We start from the raw sequence: 13,196 nt of genomic DNA, 5'->3' as shown, positions 1-13,196 counted from the left end.
AGTATGGTATATTCGTACAAAGGAATACTATACAGCAGTGAAAATGAAGAGACCACAGCTTCACACCAACATAATGGTAAATAAAAGAAGCCAGACATAAAAGACTACATCCTGTATGATTCAATGTATATAAGATTCAAAAGTGGGCAACATTAAACTTCATTGTGTAGAAATGCATATGTAGATGGTACTATAAAGACCAAAGAAGTGATCATTATAAAACTCCAGGTAGGGACTGCCTCGGGTGTGGGGGGAGAGAGGAAGAATGATCAGGAAGAGATGAGGGGACTTTTGGGGTGCTAGCTGTGTTCTATTTTTTGCCTTAGGTATTTACACATGTTCTAGCTTTATGATTATTTGTTAAATTGTACATTTATGTTTTTTGCACTTTTCCATATACACGCTGTGTTTCACAATTTTTAAAAAAATGTTTTTTAAAAGTCTTTTCAGTGGGCAGGCCCTGTCACCCTCCCTGGAGGGTAAGGGAGGCTACGTGGGGATACCTGCCAGTGACCGGGGCTTGGGGAGTCTCAGTAGCCACAAGCCCTCCCTCCACCTCCCACCATGGGACTCACAGAGTGGTCAGCTGGCTCATGTTGGTGAAAGAGGAATTGCTTAAGGAACTGATCTTGTTGTTACTCAGGTCCCTGGAAAAGACAAAAGTATCATCATTTAGAAAGAAGGAACTCCTCCCCTCTCCCACTCTGGCCATGGCCATCCCTCAGCCAGGCAGGCAAGTGGTTCTGACCGGCACTCTGGGGGGTGGGAGGTGGTGGAGGGGGCGCTTGGTTCACAATTATTTACAGCCCTCTGCTCTGCTCCCTGAACTCGCTCTATGTCTCCAGGGTTTCAGGTCTCCATTTCCTCATCTCCCACCCCATGCAACTATAGCCTGGCTCCCACCCTCCACCCACCATGGAAATGCTCCCACCAAGGGCATCAGCTGCCTCCCAACTGCCAGGCCTAGGGGGCTCTCTACCCTTTCTCTCTTGCTAGTACTTTACGTGGGTTTGTTCACTCACCCTCCCTATAATCCTATGAGGGAGATAGTAAACCCATTTTATAAAAGAAGGTGCAGGGTCTCAGAGTGATGAAGTGACCCACCCAGGGTCACACAGCTGGGAGGAAGTACAGACAGAGTCAAACCCCAGTCTGTTGGCCCCCAAGCCCCAGGTCACGGCAATGTGCTCTCCGAGTGACCCTGTAGCATTGGCCCAACTGACCACCTTCTTCTCAAATCTCCTCAGACCACTGTCTTCCCACGTTCCCCCTACGTCTCTGGTGAATGCTTCTTTCTCACCCACCCCTTAGGCACGGGGATCACTAAGCCCTGTCCTTGCTCTTCCTCTTCCTTTAGTCCCTCAGCCCTCGGTGACGTTCCTGGCTCCCTCACCATCGTGCGCCACTGGTGCCCTCCGCTGTGGCCCCAGCCAGACCTCTCTCACGAAGTCCCCTCCAGAGACCTGATGTCCCACAGACACTCCAATTCTTGTGCTTTCTCCCACCCGCGTGCCCCGTGCTGTGCTCTCCCTCCCGGTCAGCAGCTCCAACAACCCAGAAACACTGCCCTACCCCCACGTCCTCCCTCCCAGACCCTCACCTAACTGGCTTGTGCCTCTGTTCATCTGTCCCATCTGCCCCCTCCTCCCAAGTTTCTGCTACATCAAGCCACCGTCATCTCTCTCCTGGTTTCTGCCTCATCTCTCACCCACAGCTTTGCCCCCTTTCGATCCATCTTCCACATGGTGGGCACCACGCAATCTTTCTAAGACACAAATCTGATGAGGTCACTTCTCTACCAACAAACCCGCAGTGGTTCCCATTTACTTAAAGTGCAACCTCCAGACCCTTTAGCTTCACCACCTGCCAGGTACTCCAGGGCATGGCCCCCCTCCCTCACGGGTCCCCACATGCCTTGCATGAATTTGTTACCCTTCTTGAAATTCTCTTGCCCCTGGATATCCTGTTCCCTCTGCACCTGGTGAACTCTGACCTCTCCCAGCCCTTACCCTGAGCCCCCAACTCCTTTTGAGCCACAGCCCTAACATGTACATTTACGTCTGTTGGAACACTCGTCACTCCACACAATGTATGTGCTCCTATTTCTCTCCCTTGCATGACCCCAGACCGTGACATTTAGGGGGAAGGCCCATGACTTAGAGGGCTTCATATCTGCTCACTTCATGCAGTTCTTGACTCAGCAAATAAAACCATGTGCCCTGCCTTCATTTTCTTTTAGTAAATGTTCCTCTAATTAATCTCATTCATAACCACTCCATTGTTCCTAGAGACACATTTAAATACATCACCAAACTTCAAGTACACTTTGTGGTCCTTCCCCATGATAAGGAGGTGCTGGTATTTCAGCCCCCAACAGGCAGCTTCATAGTAAGAACTGCCTTCACATTAGTCCCCTCTCCCTCCCTTTCTCCTCAAGCATATCCGCACCACTAGTGGGGCTGCCTCAAATTAGACCAAAGAAAGGTTGTCTCTCTCTTTGTCACTCTATCACCAGCCAGCCAGAAATCACTCTAACCACCACCCCTCACCTCCACCGTTGGAACAGTCAGTCAAAACACCATGGCTAGGTCATTAGCAAAGACAGATAAACTGGAGTTTCGAAACTCTGTAAGCCAGTGCTACTCAAAGTAGCTAGTCCTCAAACTGAATGTCCCCAAACAAGGGACTTGTGCCAAAATGCAATCACCTATGACACTAAACACACAACTTAGTTTAGCTAACATTTTTTTCATAGCAATACTTTCCCAACGAAGGAAGGAGCAATGTGTTGATTAAAATTCTGGTGCGGGTTCCTTATCTAGTTTCAGGCACATTACAAAGAGTTCTCAGGCTGCCATTGCTCCATAGACCGCACTTTGAGCAGCACTGCTCCAAGGCACTTCAGATGAAATGTTCTCTGGACTTCTTTTTGGTGGGATCTGGCCAATAGGCAGATAAAGACAATTGAAGTGAGGTGTTAATTAAGCTGGAAGGCTAAGAGGAGCTGAACTTATTCTGAGGCTTACTCAGTATGTTTTCATGAAGCAGAAAGGTCAAAAGTGGAAATAACAGAAAAGTAAATGCTAGCCTAAAGAAAGAGTTAGTTACAGATGTGTATTTGAGGCTGCCATATTTCATATTTGGTTTAGGAGCCAAGGTTGGATCAAGAAGTTTTCCATAACTCTCTTCTTCTGCTCTGGCTCCTACCTTTGCAAGGATAACCCTCTTTAACAATAATTACCAGCCTAGAGGCTTGGGGAGATGGTGTGGGCAGAAGCACACAGGTTCCAACCCGAGAGAGCCTGGAACAATGCAATTCCCAAGAATGGCCACTAGATGGCAAAACAGTTCTGTGCACAGATGTTCCCAAAGGGATGGGGTGAAATTAAAAAACGGATCAGTACCATACAGGGAATATAGCCAATATTGTATAATAACTATAAATGGAGTATAACCTTTAAAAGTTGTGAATCACTATATTGTACACTTGTAACTTATATAATATTGTACATCAACTATACTGCAATTAAAAAAACAAAACAAAACAAAACAAAAAAAATGGATCGGCCAGAGTGGCATCTGTAGGGAATTCCAGGAAAGCTGGAGCCACAATGGCTAGATTCCAATGGCCCTCCTGCCCTCTGAGACAGGCCTGGATACTCACACAAGCTGCAGGTACTTGAAGGTGGACAGCTGTCCCGGAACCAGAGTGAACTGATTCCCATCCAGGTAGCTACAGGAGAGAACACAGCAGTTAGTGCAGCCATCTCGGCCTTGGGCAGAGCCCGGCACAGGGAGAACCTTCCCCTGCAGCCATGGCCTTCTCACTCATTTCCTCTCCTACATGTAGACTACACAGTTGGTCCTGAATCGCTAATTGGAAGAGAAAACACGGACATTTCTTAGGCCATTTGGGAAGATGTCGCTGAAACACTTGGTAAAAGCCACTGACACATGAAGCCTCCTGTGGCTTCCTTCCCGAGCCCCTGCCTGGCCCTCTCAGCACCCTCCCTGTCAGTGGGCACCACAGGCTCAATCCTGGACCCCCTGGCCTTCCCTCTCTGCTCTCCAGGCTTCTTGGTCAAATAGGTAATTTGTAATAGGCTAATACCCACCTGCCAGGTCCTCAGCAGCACCCAGGACCCCCCTCTACCTGCTGGCGAGGTGCCTGAGGCTGGCCCCAGACCCAAACATGCCCAAACCTAAGCTCTGTGTTTTCACACCCACACAGGCTTCCCCTGACTACATCAGCACTACACTCCATGTTCCCAACCATCCAGGCTCAGGACCCCGAAGGTGACTCTCCAACTCTCTCTGCAGTCAGTTCTGTGACCGACCCGGCTTCTCCCACCCACTGGTCTCTCATCATCCGCGGAGCTTGGGATTCGAAATGCTGTGACCTGCCCTCCCTCCCCCATGGCCACCAGCCATCCTTACTAAGCTGATCCGAGCGCTGGGAGCTGCAGCCCCACCGAAGGCAGCCTTCAGGATGCCTTGTCCACCCCCCAAAGGTCCACAGAGCACAAATCAGGGCTTTACTCCCCCGACCCATCACCCTGCATCCTACAGAATGACTCCCGGCCCATCTCCTTCGATCCTCTCAGCCTTCCTTGTCAACAAACCCAGTAGCCCCATTTTACAGCTGAGAAAACTGAGGCTTAAAGTCTCTGAACTTCAGCATCCTCAGTCAAGGGAGCCAGGCTGTCCTGCCTGTCCCATTATTCCCAGGGTTGCTAGGAGGCACCAAGGAGAGAACGGGACATATGAGGTTTACAGAAAACTGGGCAGAGGATGCAGCAGGAGAGTCACAGGACAAGGACTGCAGTGGTTGGTGTGCTTGTGAAGAAATACCAGCCTTGCAGGTAATGACAGAAATACAAATGAAAACCTCACGTGCTCCCCTCAGGGAAAAGAAAAGCTCAGCTATGGAGGCCTGAAGGGACCAATCCCAGGGGCAGGAAGAGTCAGGGCCTGACCCAGGCCTTCCCTTTGGAGGGGTCTGTCAAAGGAGCCTGCTCTCCATCCGCTGTCTGCCATACACATTTATACCCACGTCCCCACATGGGCTCAGATACCAAATCCAAATCAACAAAGAGTTAGCACCACAACAGCCAGTGTTGATGGGGCATGGGAGGGGGAGGGGGAGCAAGAAGGCTCTTTCCACACACGGCGGGCGGGAGTGCAGAGGAGACAGCTTTTCTGGAAGGTCATCAAGAGTTCCAACAATGCACCGCTCTCCAACTAGCAGTTTCACTGAAGGCATGCTCACCTCAGTGTTATTTATGAGAGTAAACAATTTGGAATCTTAAATACCAACAAAGGGGGATTTGTTATATAGATCACAGTAGACTCACGTGATGGAATATTAAGTGGACAATAAAAATAACTTTTGTGAGCGTTCTCCTGAAGGCAATGCTCATGAGATGATGTGAAGTGGGAAAAGCAATGTAATTTCTTACTTTAAAGGCAGAGCTTAGTTTAAGGGGATGAAGTACTCGCCACGGGGGACCCCTGCCGTCAGGTGACTGTAGAGCAGGGGGGTGGCCAAAGAGAAGCTCAAACCTCCTTGGACCCAGTGTCTCCTGCAAAGCCCTAACTCCAAGCGCCTAGTCAGCTAACACCTGCTTTTGGTCGCCCTCTCTCCCTGCCACCAGGCAGGGGTTACTCACAGCTCTGTGGCATTCTTGGGGATGCCCTTGGGCAAGGCCTGCAGGTGCTTGTTGCTGCATCGGACCACGGTGTCCAGGCAGGCGCACTCCTGGGGGCACTGCGGGCGGGGCAGGCAGCCCCCCTCCTCCTGGCCTGGGGAGGAAGGCGTGAAGTCACGTCAGCGAGGGGACAGGCCCCCTCAGGGCCTCCTGCAGCCAGGGCCCAGCTCCAGGGCACCTGCGGACAGTGGCCCCGCGCTGACACCACCTTGTGCACCAGTAAGTCTCCTCTCAGCTGCACCCTTCCCCCACCAGGGGCAAAGCCCCTTGGACCTGTTTTGAGCTTAAAATAGGTCTTGGGTCCATCTCTTCCACCTCAGCTCTGAGGCGGACCCAGGCACTGCAGAGAAGGAGGATGGCAGCCACACAATTTCTTGAGCACCTACTATGTGCCGGACACTGTATCGAACGTAATCTCCTTAACGTATGTAAAGGGAGCTGCCATTGCCCCTAGAATGTGAGCATCACAGGGACAGAGACCTGCGCCCCCTTCTCTGTTCACTGAAGGAGCCCAACACGGAGAGCAGGGCCTGGCACACAGCAGCCTCCAAATTAGGTCAGTTGAATGAAGGAATGAAGGAACTTCTATCTTCCTGAGATCTGGAGCGGTTAAACAGCTTGCTCGGGTCAGAAGGCTGATCAGAGGCAATTCAGGGTCTGTACCCAGGTCTGGCTGGCACACAGTCTGAGCCCCTTCTGTCCCACCATCTTTCACAGATTCAATAAATAGTACTGAGCGCCCTCGGTGTGCCTTCCTTCCTTCTGATTGGGTGTAGGAGGGACGATAAGGACACCACCATCGCAGTTGCTAGGAAGCAGGTGCCAGGGACTGTCGGTTATGGAAGGCGTCTGTGTGGAGGTGCCACGTGATAAGGATGAACTCACTGAATCCTCACAACATCCCTCTGTGGATGTGCTACTATCAGACCATTTTAGAGAAAAGGAAACTACGGACAGAGTGATTAAGTAACTTGCCCAAGGTCCATCAGCCTGCAAGAGGTCCCGCAGCCTGGAATCCAAGCCAGCTGCCTCCAGAACCTGCCCTCTTGACCACTACGTCCTACTGCCTCTCGGCAGCAACGCCTCAAAAATATTCACATCCTTTCACTCCTAGGAAGTTATTCTAAGGGGAAAAACTGAGTATATGTACAGAGAGTTATCTATCAGGATGTTCCTGGCAGCACGAGGCATAACAGCAGAAGTTTGGAAGCACGTAAATGCCATGCGATGCCTCCAGACAAGGGACTGTCATGTTGAGAAGGTACACGGGCAGTACTGCAAGACCCTACGTGTGTCATACATGTGCACACGAACACTCAGCAAAGATCCAGGGGGCCACACACGGAGCGCTGACAGGAGTCATCTGGGGTGGGGAAGTAGAAAGAGGGACTCATCAGTGATCTTTTTATTCTCCTTCTGGATTGTCCGTCATTTTCGGTTTTGTTTTTAAGGAAATAAAGATGCCTCACTTTGTAACAAGAAAAATAAAAAGAAACTGTTTCTTGGAAAAAAATAATGCTTTCAAAAAAATACTTGATGGCATCAGAAAATGTCCAAAATACATAGTTCAGGTTTTTTTTTTTAAAAAAAGAAACTATGATATAAAATATATATGTGAGAAGTATGGAGTTTTGTTTTGTTTATTTTAAAAGTTAGAAGCCAAACTGCTCTTAGAGAATCCATTGATTTTGTTTAGAAAAATACCCTGTCATTCTTGGCGTGAAAGCTGAAGCTCCCCACCCAGCACCCCCCTCACTGGCCTGGATGGGCCAGCCTGAGAGCTGAACTGCCCCCTGGAAGCAGACTGGAGAGAGGACAGGAGGGGCTGAAGAAGGGGGGACCAGGACTGGGCAAGACGCAACCTTGTTCTGTCACCTTCGGTAAAAATCTGCTTCCCACAGCTGCCTGTGTGCATGATGCTCTCGGGGCCGGGGTGGAGAATGGAGGGACGGGCTGGATTCTGCATGGGTAGGGAAAGAAGGAAGTGGCCACAGGAGAGAGATGGAGGATTCAGGGGAAAGAGGACATTGGCACAAGAAGTGACCCGCGTGTGGAGGAACGGGTGCCCCCTTGACAGTGTCCTGTTGCACATTACAGACAGGCTGAATCCACTGTCCAGAGTGCTTAGGAATAACCAGGAGGTAGGTCTCTGGGTTAAACGTACCTACATAAAGAAATTACACTAAAATGTTAACTATGATTTTCTCTGAGTGATGGGCTAATAGGTAATGTTTATTCCCGTCTTTTATCCGTATTTTCCCATTTTTTAAACAATAAGCACATTATTGCTCTTATAATCACACAAAGACCCCACCAGGCAGAGGCAGGCACAGGACTGAGTAGGTCTCCCTGCTCCTCGCCCCTCCCCCTCCACAGAGCCTCCCCTCCCCCGGGGGACCCCTCCTCTCTGGGGCATGACCACTCCCCATCCCCCTGCCACCCAGGGGGCCCACGAGTTACCTTCCTCACACCTGAAGTCGGGGACAGCCACGTCCTGCAGGGGAATCTGCCGCAAGAAATCCGGGTTCTGGCATCGCGGGTTCCCCGTCACGATCTTCCTCTTGCGCAGCCAGTCGCCCAGCCAAGCCAGCTGGCAGTTGCAGTTGAAAGGGTTGGCCAGAAGGTTCCTGGAAGAGGCGGGTGGTATGACCACGAAGACAACCACCAGACTCAGTTGTCCCAGCAAAGCCGGCTCCTGCTTGCCACGTGCTGGCCACACAGCCACCCAACGCTCCCAGACAACCAACCCGCCAAGAGGCAACATTCTAACGTGCAAGGCCCAAACACCCTGAGTCTTTTTAAAGAGACCACCGGAGAAGGCCGTGTCCTGAGGTGGTGGATGGGCAGGGCTCCGGGGCTCAGTTCGGATGGCTGGTGCCCAAGCCCCAGGCCCGCCTGCCCTCTTTGGCGCACTTACAGCGTGGAGAGGGCCTGGAGGGTGTCGAAGGCTCCAGGGGAGATGGTGGCGATCTGGTTGTCATAGAGCGAGAGGAGACGGACGCTGCGCAGACCCGTGAAGCTGTCATTGTGGATGCAGCTGATGCGGTTGTTCCTCAGCATCCTGGGGGCCGGGAGAGGAGGGGAGAGCCCGTGCCGTGCCCTGCGGCCACCTGCCTGCCCTGTGCTTTGGCCGCCAGCGGCCAGTTCACAAGTTCTCCTCTGGGGGCACTGAGCCACAGAGAGGGGAGCCACAGCGCCAGGACTCTACACACCTGGGCTCCCCTCCAGGCCTTGCCTGCCTCTGAATTGACCGCCTCTCCATCCTGCCCATACGGCCCCCATGCCGACGACCATCACCCTCACCCCGTGGATGCCCAGAGCCTCCCCAACCTCGGGCCACACTCCGTATCAACACCTGAGACTTCCCTAAAACTTAAACCCGGCCATGTCACTCTCCAGCCTAAAGCCCGTAGCAGCCTCTAAACTGTCCACAGAATCATGTTTAAACTCTTTACTGTGACATGTGAGCGCCTGCCCAACCCAGCCCCAGAGCAGCACCTGCCCGCCTCCCCAGGGATGGACACACCCTCCACTCCTCTGTCCTTCAGGCCTGCTGCCCAGGCCTGCATCCCCACACCTTTCCCCGGCTGGATCTCCTTCTAGAATGACCTTCTTCCTCATTTATAGCTGCAAAAGTCTCTGTTCATCCTCAAACATCTGGCTCAATTCCCTTCCCCAAACAAAAACAAAAACGAAGCCTGACACAGAATAGGCAATTCACAAAAGAAATTAAAATGGTTTAAATTAAAATGAGCGAACTAGGTGAGGGAGATTAAAAGGTACAAACTTCCATTACAGGATAAATGAGTCACAGCATGAGATGCACAGAAATAAATAAACAAATAGCTTATGAACATTCACTGAAAAATGTTCAAATCAAGGACATTTAAGTGATAGTGAATCTTTGCCTGCCAAATTACAAAATAATTAAAAATAAAATAATAATAGTAAAGCCCAGGGTTGGCAGGAGGGTGGGAGGACGGGCACTTTCATGCACAGCTGGCAGGAAAACAACTTGGGACCTGCCCGAAGTGCGCCTGGTGAGATGTGCCAAAATCCCTAAAAGGGCCCTTTGTGCTTTTACCCCGCAGGTCTACCTTTAGGGATTTATCTTTAAGGTAATAACCCCAGATGAGCAGAGAATTTCATAACAAAGATATTAATCACAGCATTGCTTGTAATAAAAATAGTAACAGCCTAAATCTCTAGCAATTAAATAATATATAATCATTCAAAATGATTTGTAAAAGAAATCCTAAGGATACGTAAAGACACTCACATTCTGTTTAAGGAAAAAACAGATTACTAAATAAAATGTATTCTAGGATTCCATTAAAATATATGTGTGTTTGCATGCATGTATGTGGGTGTACGTGTGTGTGTGTGTGTGTGTGTGTGTGTGTGTAACTGGAAGGATAGTTGTCTATATCAACAATTAACTGTGGTCAGTGGAGGGGTTACAGGCATTCCTTTTCCTGTGCCCTCACCATCCTTCACATGCTCCTGCAGGCTCTGTCCCAGCACCAGCCCTTCCTCTCTCCTCTGTCCACTCCAAGTCTTCCTCAGAAAGAACCCAAGTGACTGGTCGAATAGCCCATGGCACCCTCTTTCAAGGAATACTAGGCAAGTATAAAAAAGAATGAGGCAGCCCTGTATGAAGAACCTGCCACACTATCTTTACAAGTGAAAAGAAGCAAGCTGCAAAACACAGTGCATAATAAATCCCCTTGTGTAAAACAGACAAACAAAAATCCACAGGGAATGCCTCCATGCATTCATTTACCTTACACAAATGCCATGATACGTGCTCAGAAAATAAATCTATAGCCTTACTGTGGGCTGGGATTTAAATCCAGGCTGGTGGCTTCTAGAGGTGAGGTCCACAGTGTAGCCATTAGCCACATGTGGCTGTTTATATTTAAATTAATTAAAATGAAATGAAATTCAAAAGTCACTGCCTCCGTAGCACTGGCCACATTTCAAGTGCTCCATAGCCGCATGTGGCTACCAGATTGGTCAGTGCGGATGTGGGATGTTTCTGTCCCTGTGGCGAGTCTGACGGGACGGCACTGTCTATCGGACGCTCTAAAGGTCTACAAGATCATCTGAAGAGCTAGTGCTGCCTGGACAGAGAGAGGGGCTCCCTTCAGCCTTCACAGAGGGGTGGATGACCCCAGGATCCCACTCAGTCCTGACATCTGGAGAGCTCTGCCTGGGCTCTGAGTCACGGGGTCTCAGAATCCCAGGGATGGTGGGAATCCCTCCTCCCCCGCCTACACCCACTTGAGTCACCTCTGCGAGGTCCCTGCCACTGTAGCACCAGCCACTCCTGAACTGAAAACACGTGCTGTGCTCTTGCAGCCTGACCACGGGGCGATGAGAGGGGACCTCCGGAGGGGCCCACCTCCCCATCCCTTCACCCGCCATCGACACCCCCGACCCTGGGGAACCAGAAGGCAGCCCTCGTCACAGTGACCAACATCTGATGACTCGGCGCACTGCAGCCAGGGTCCTCAGCCGCGGCCCCCTCAACCCCTGCAAGCTGGGGCCAGGCAAGGAGACCCCCACCCTCGCTCTTCCCTTCCCTTTAACGCAGACGCCCACGCTCTGGCTTGGCTTCTGCCCACGCTGCTCCCCGGCCACACACTCACAGCGTCCTCAGGCCGTCCAGGCCCCGGAACATGCCGCTCCGGATGGACTCCAGCTGGTTGGCGGTCAGGTGCAGCTCGCTCACTGAGGCTGCGCCCTCGAAGGCCCCGTCTTCAATCTCCGACACCTTGTTGTTGCTCAGATTGCTGCGAGAGGATTATGGAGTTCAGGACCCTTTTCCTGCACCCAGCTCCCATGCACGGGAGCCCTGCCCCCGACAGGAGCTACACCCCACCCAGAATTTCCCCTCCCCATCCTGACCAGCATCCTGACTGCACCTTCCCGCCAATGGGTAACTCACATTTTCTTCAGATGGGTGAGTTTTTTAAACATCCCGGTGGCCTCCAGGATGGAAATCTCATTGTTGTTTAATCGTCTGTAAGAAGCAAGGAAGGGAACTTATAAATCCATAAATGACAGACATCAAAGTATCTTCCAAACTGAGACTATTTGGGACTCAAACAAAGGGGACTCCCAGAAGAATTTCTCTGGTGAGATGAATTGATCCTATTTCAGAAAAGGCTGGACCAAGAGCTGGGGGGTGAATGGGGATATTTTTAACATGAAAAATGCCATGAAATTTACATACATAAATGACAGGCAGGTGTAGGTATCCGTGCACATGCATATATATACGTGCACAAATTTATATTTTTAGAGAAAGAAGAAAAATAAAAGAATGGCTTAGGCTACAACTTCAGCTGATGGAATCAGGTCCCCACAAAGAAAGCAAAAGCATGATTGAGAGAAGCCCCCCTGGTTCAGGCTGGTGACCTGCCCTGCAGGCCAGAGACTGCCTCAGCAGGGCGTGTGGGACTGGGAGTGAGAAGCAGAGGGGCCACTTCCTGCTGGAGCCAGCAGCTGGCATGCTCCCGGGGTGCAGTCTCCAGTGGTCCCCAAATAGAGCTGCAACAGAGGAAAACCCGGAGGAGGGCCGGGAGGGTCAGTGGGAGCTGTGGGCAGGTGAGGGTGCGGAGCGGCTGGGGGCTCTCACAGCTCGGCCGTGGCCTGGGGGATGCGCTCAGGGATCTTGGTGAGCTTCAGGCTGGAGCACTCCACCATGCTGGCCTCGCAGCGGCACTTGTGGGGACAGACCACGTCGCTATTGCATTCGCTGTTCAGCTGGTAATCCTCCGTGCCTGTGGTGAGAGGGCGGGGGCCAGGGGCGGAGGGTTTCCAAGCAGCCCTGCCCAGCCCAGAGTCTCCCGGGCCCCCCTGGCCTCCCACTGCCACCGTCCCACCCAGGCCGGCCTTGGTCCCCCCTCTTACCTGGAATGAAGTACTGCTCTTTGGCTGGGGAGAGAAGCAGAAACACTACAATGCTGGGATTGTCCAGGACATGCAGGAACAGCCCAGGCTCCAGCCCTGCTGCCCAGCGGAAGCCACCCCAGGAACCAGGCTCGGGTCACAAACCAAGGCCCCAGCGCCCACCCACCCAGCCCCTGTGTGAAGGTCTTGCTACGAACACAGATATTCCTTGCCCAGGCTGATGCAGGGGACAGCACCACACCCAAGTAAACCTCTTCCAGGCAGCACCAAAACCACGGGGACGTTCACATGCAACGGCACAGGTGAGGATGGACCAGGATCCGGGCTCAGAAGCCGACCCACACTGTCCCCAGCCACTTGCCGTTTCTGCTGCCCCAGAGCCTGGAGGAGGCAACCATCTCTCTGAGGAGGGTTCCCAGGCCTCCTGAGTGTCTTAAAAAGCTTGAAAGAGAACTGTCTTGGTAGTAGAGGGACCTGGGTCCTTGCCTGTCCTCTCCGGGGTATCTTCAGCAAGCTCTACCACCTTCCCAGGCCTCAGTAAAACAAGGGGTGGGAAACTGTAGATCCAAG

General features: G+C 51.7%; 1 protein-coding gene across 2 annotated transcripts in view; it reads right to left on the bottom strand.

Moving 5' to 3' along the window:
• The window catches only part of SLIT1 (slit guidance ligand 1), a 185,701-nt gene that overhangs the window by 40,766 nt on the left and 131,739 nt on the right, over positions 1-13,196 (bottom strand). For both annotated transcript variants that reach the window (XM_082423631.1, XM_082423632.1), the window contains exons 15-23: positions 12,627-12,650; positions 12,352-12,496; positions 11,659-11,733; positions 11,360-11,503; positions 8,626-8,769; positions 8,169-8,335; positions 5,670-5,802; positions 3,665-3,733; positions 576-647 (exon numbers count right to left, since the gene is read on the bottom strand). In XM_082423631.1, the coding sequence (XP_082279757.1) occupies positions 576-647; positions 3,665-3,733; positions 5,670-5,802; positions 8,169-8,335; positions 8,626-8,769; positions 11,360-11,503; positions 11,659-11,733; positions 12,352-12,496; positions 12,627-12,650 (973 nt within the window). The remainder of the gene's footprint in view (positions 1-575; positions 648-3,664; positions 3,734-5,669; positions 5,803-8,168; positions 8,336-8,625; positions 8,770-11,359; positions 11,504-11,658; positions 11,734-12,351; positions 12,497-12,626; positions 12,651-13,196) is intronic.

The sequence above is a fragment of the Balaenoptera physalus genome (genome assembly GCF_965194825.1).
Source record: "Balaenoptera physalus genome assembly, chromosome: 14".
NCBI lineage: Eukaryota > Metazoa > Chordata > Mammalia > Artiodactyla > Balaenopteridae > Balaenoptera > Balaenoptera physalus.
The sequence above is the reverse complement of the archived record's forward strand: the minus strand, read 5'-3'. Positions and strand labels throughout refer to the sequence as shown.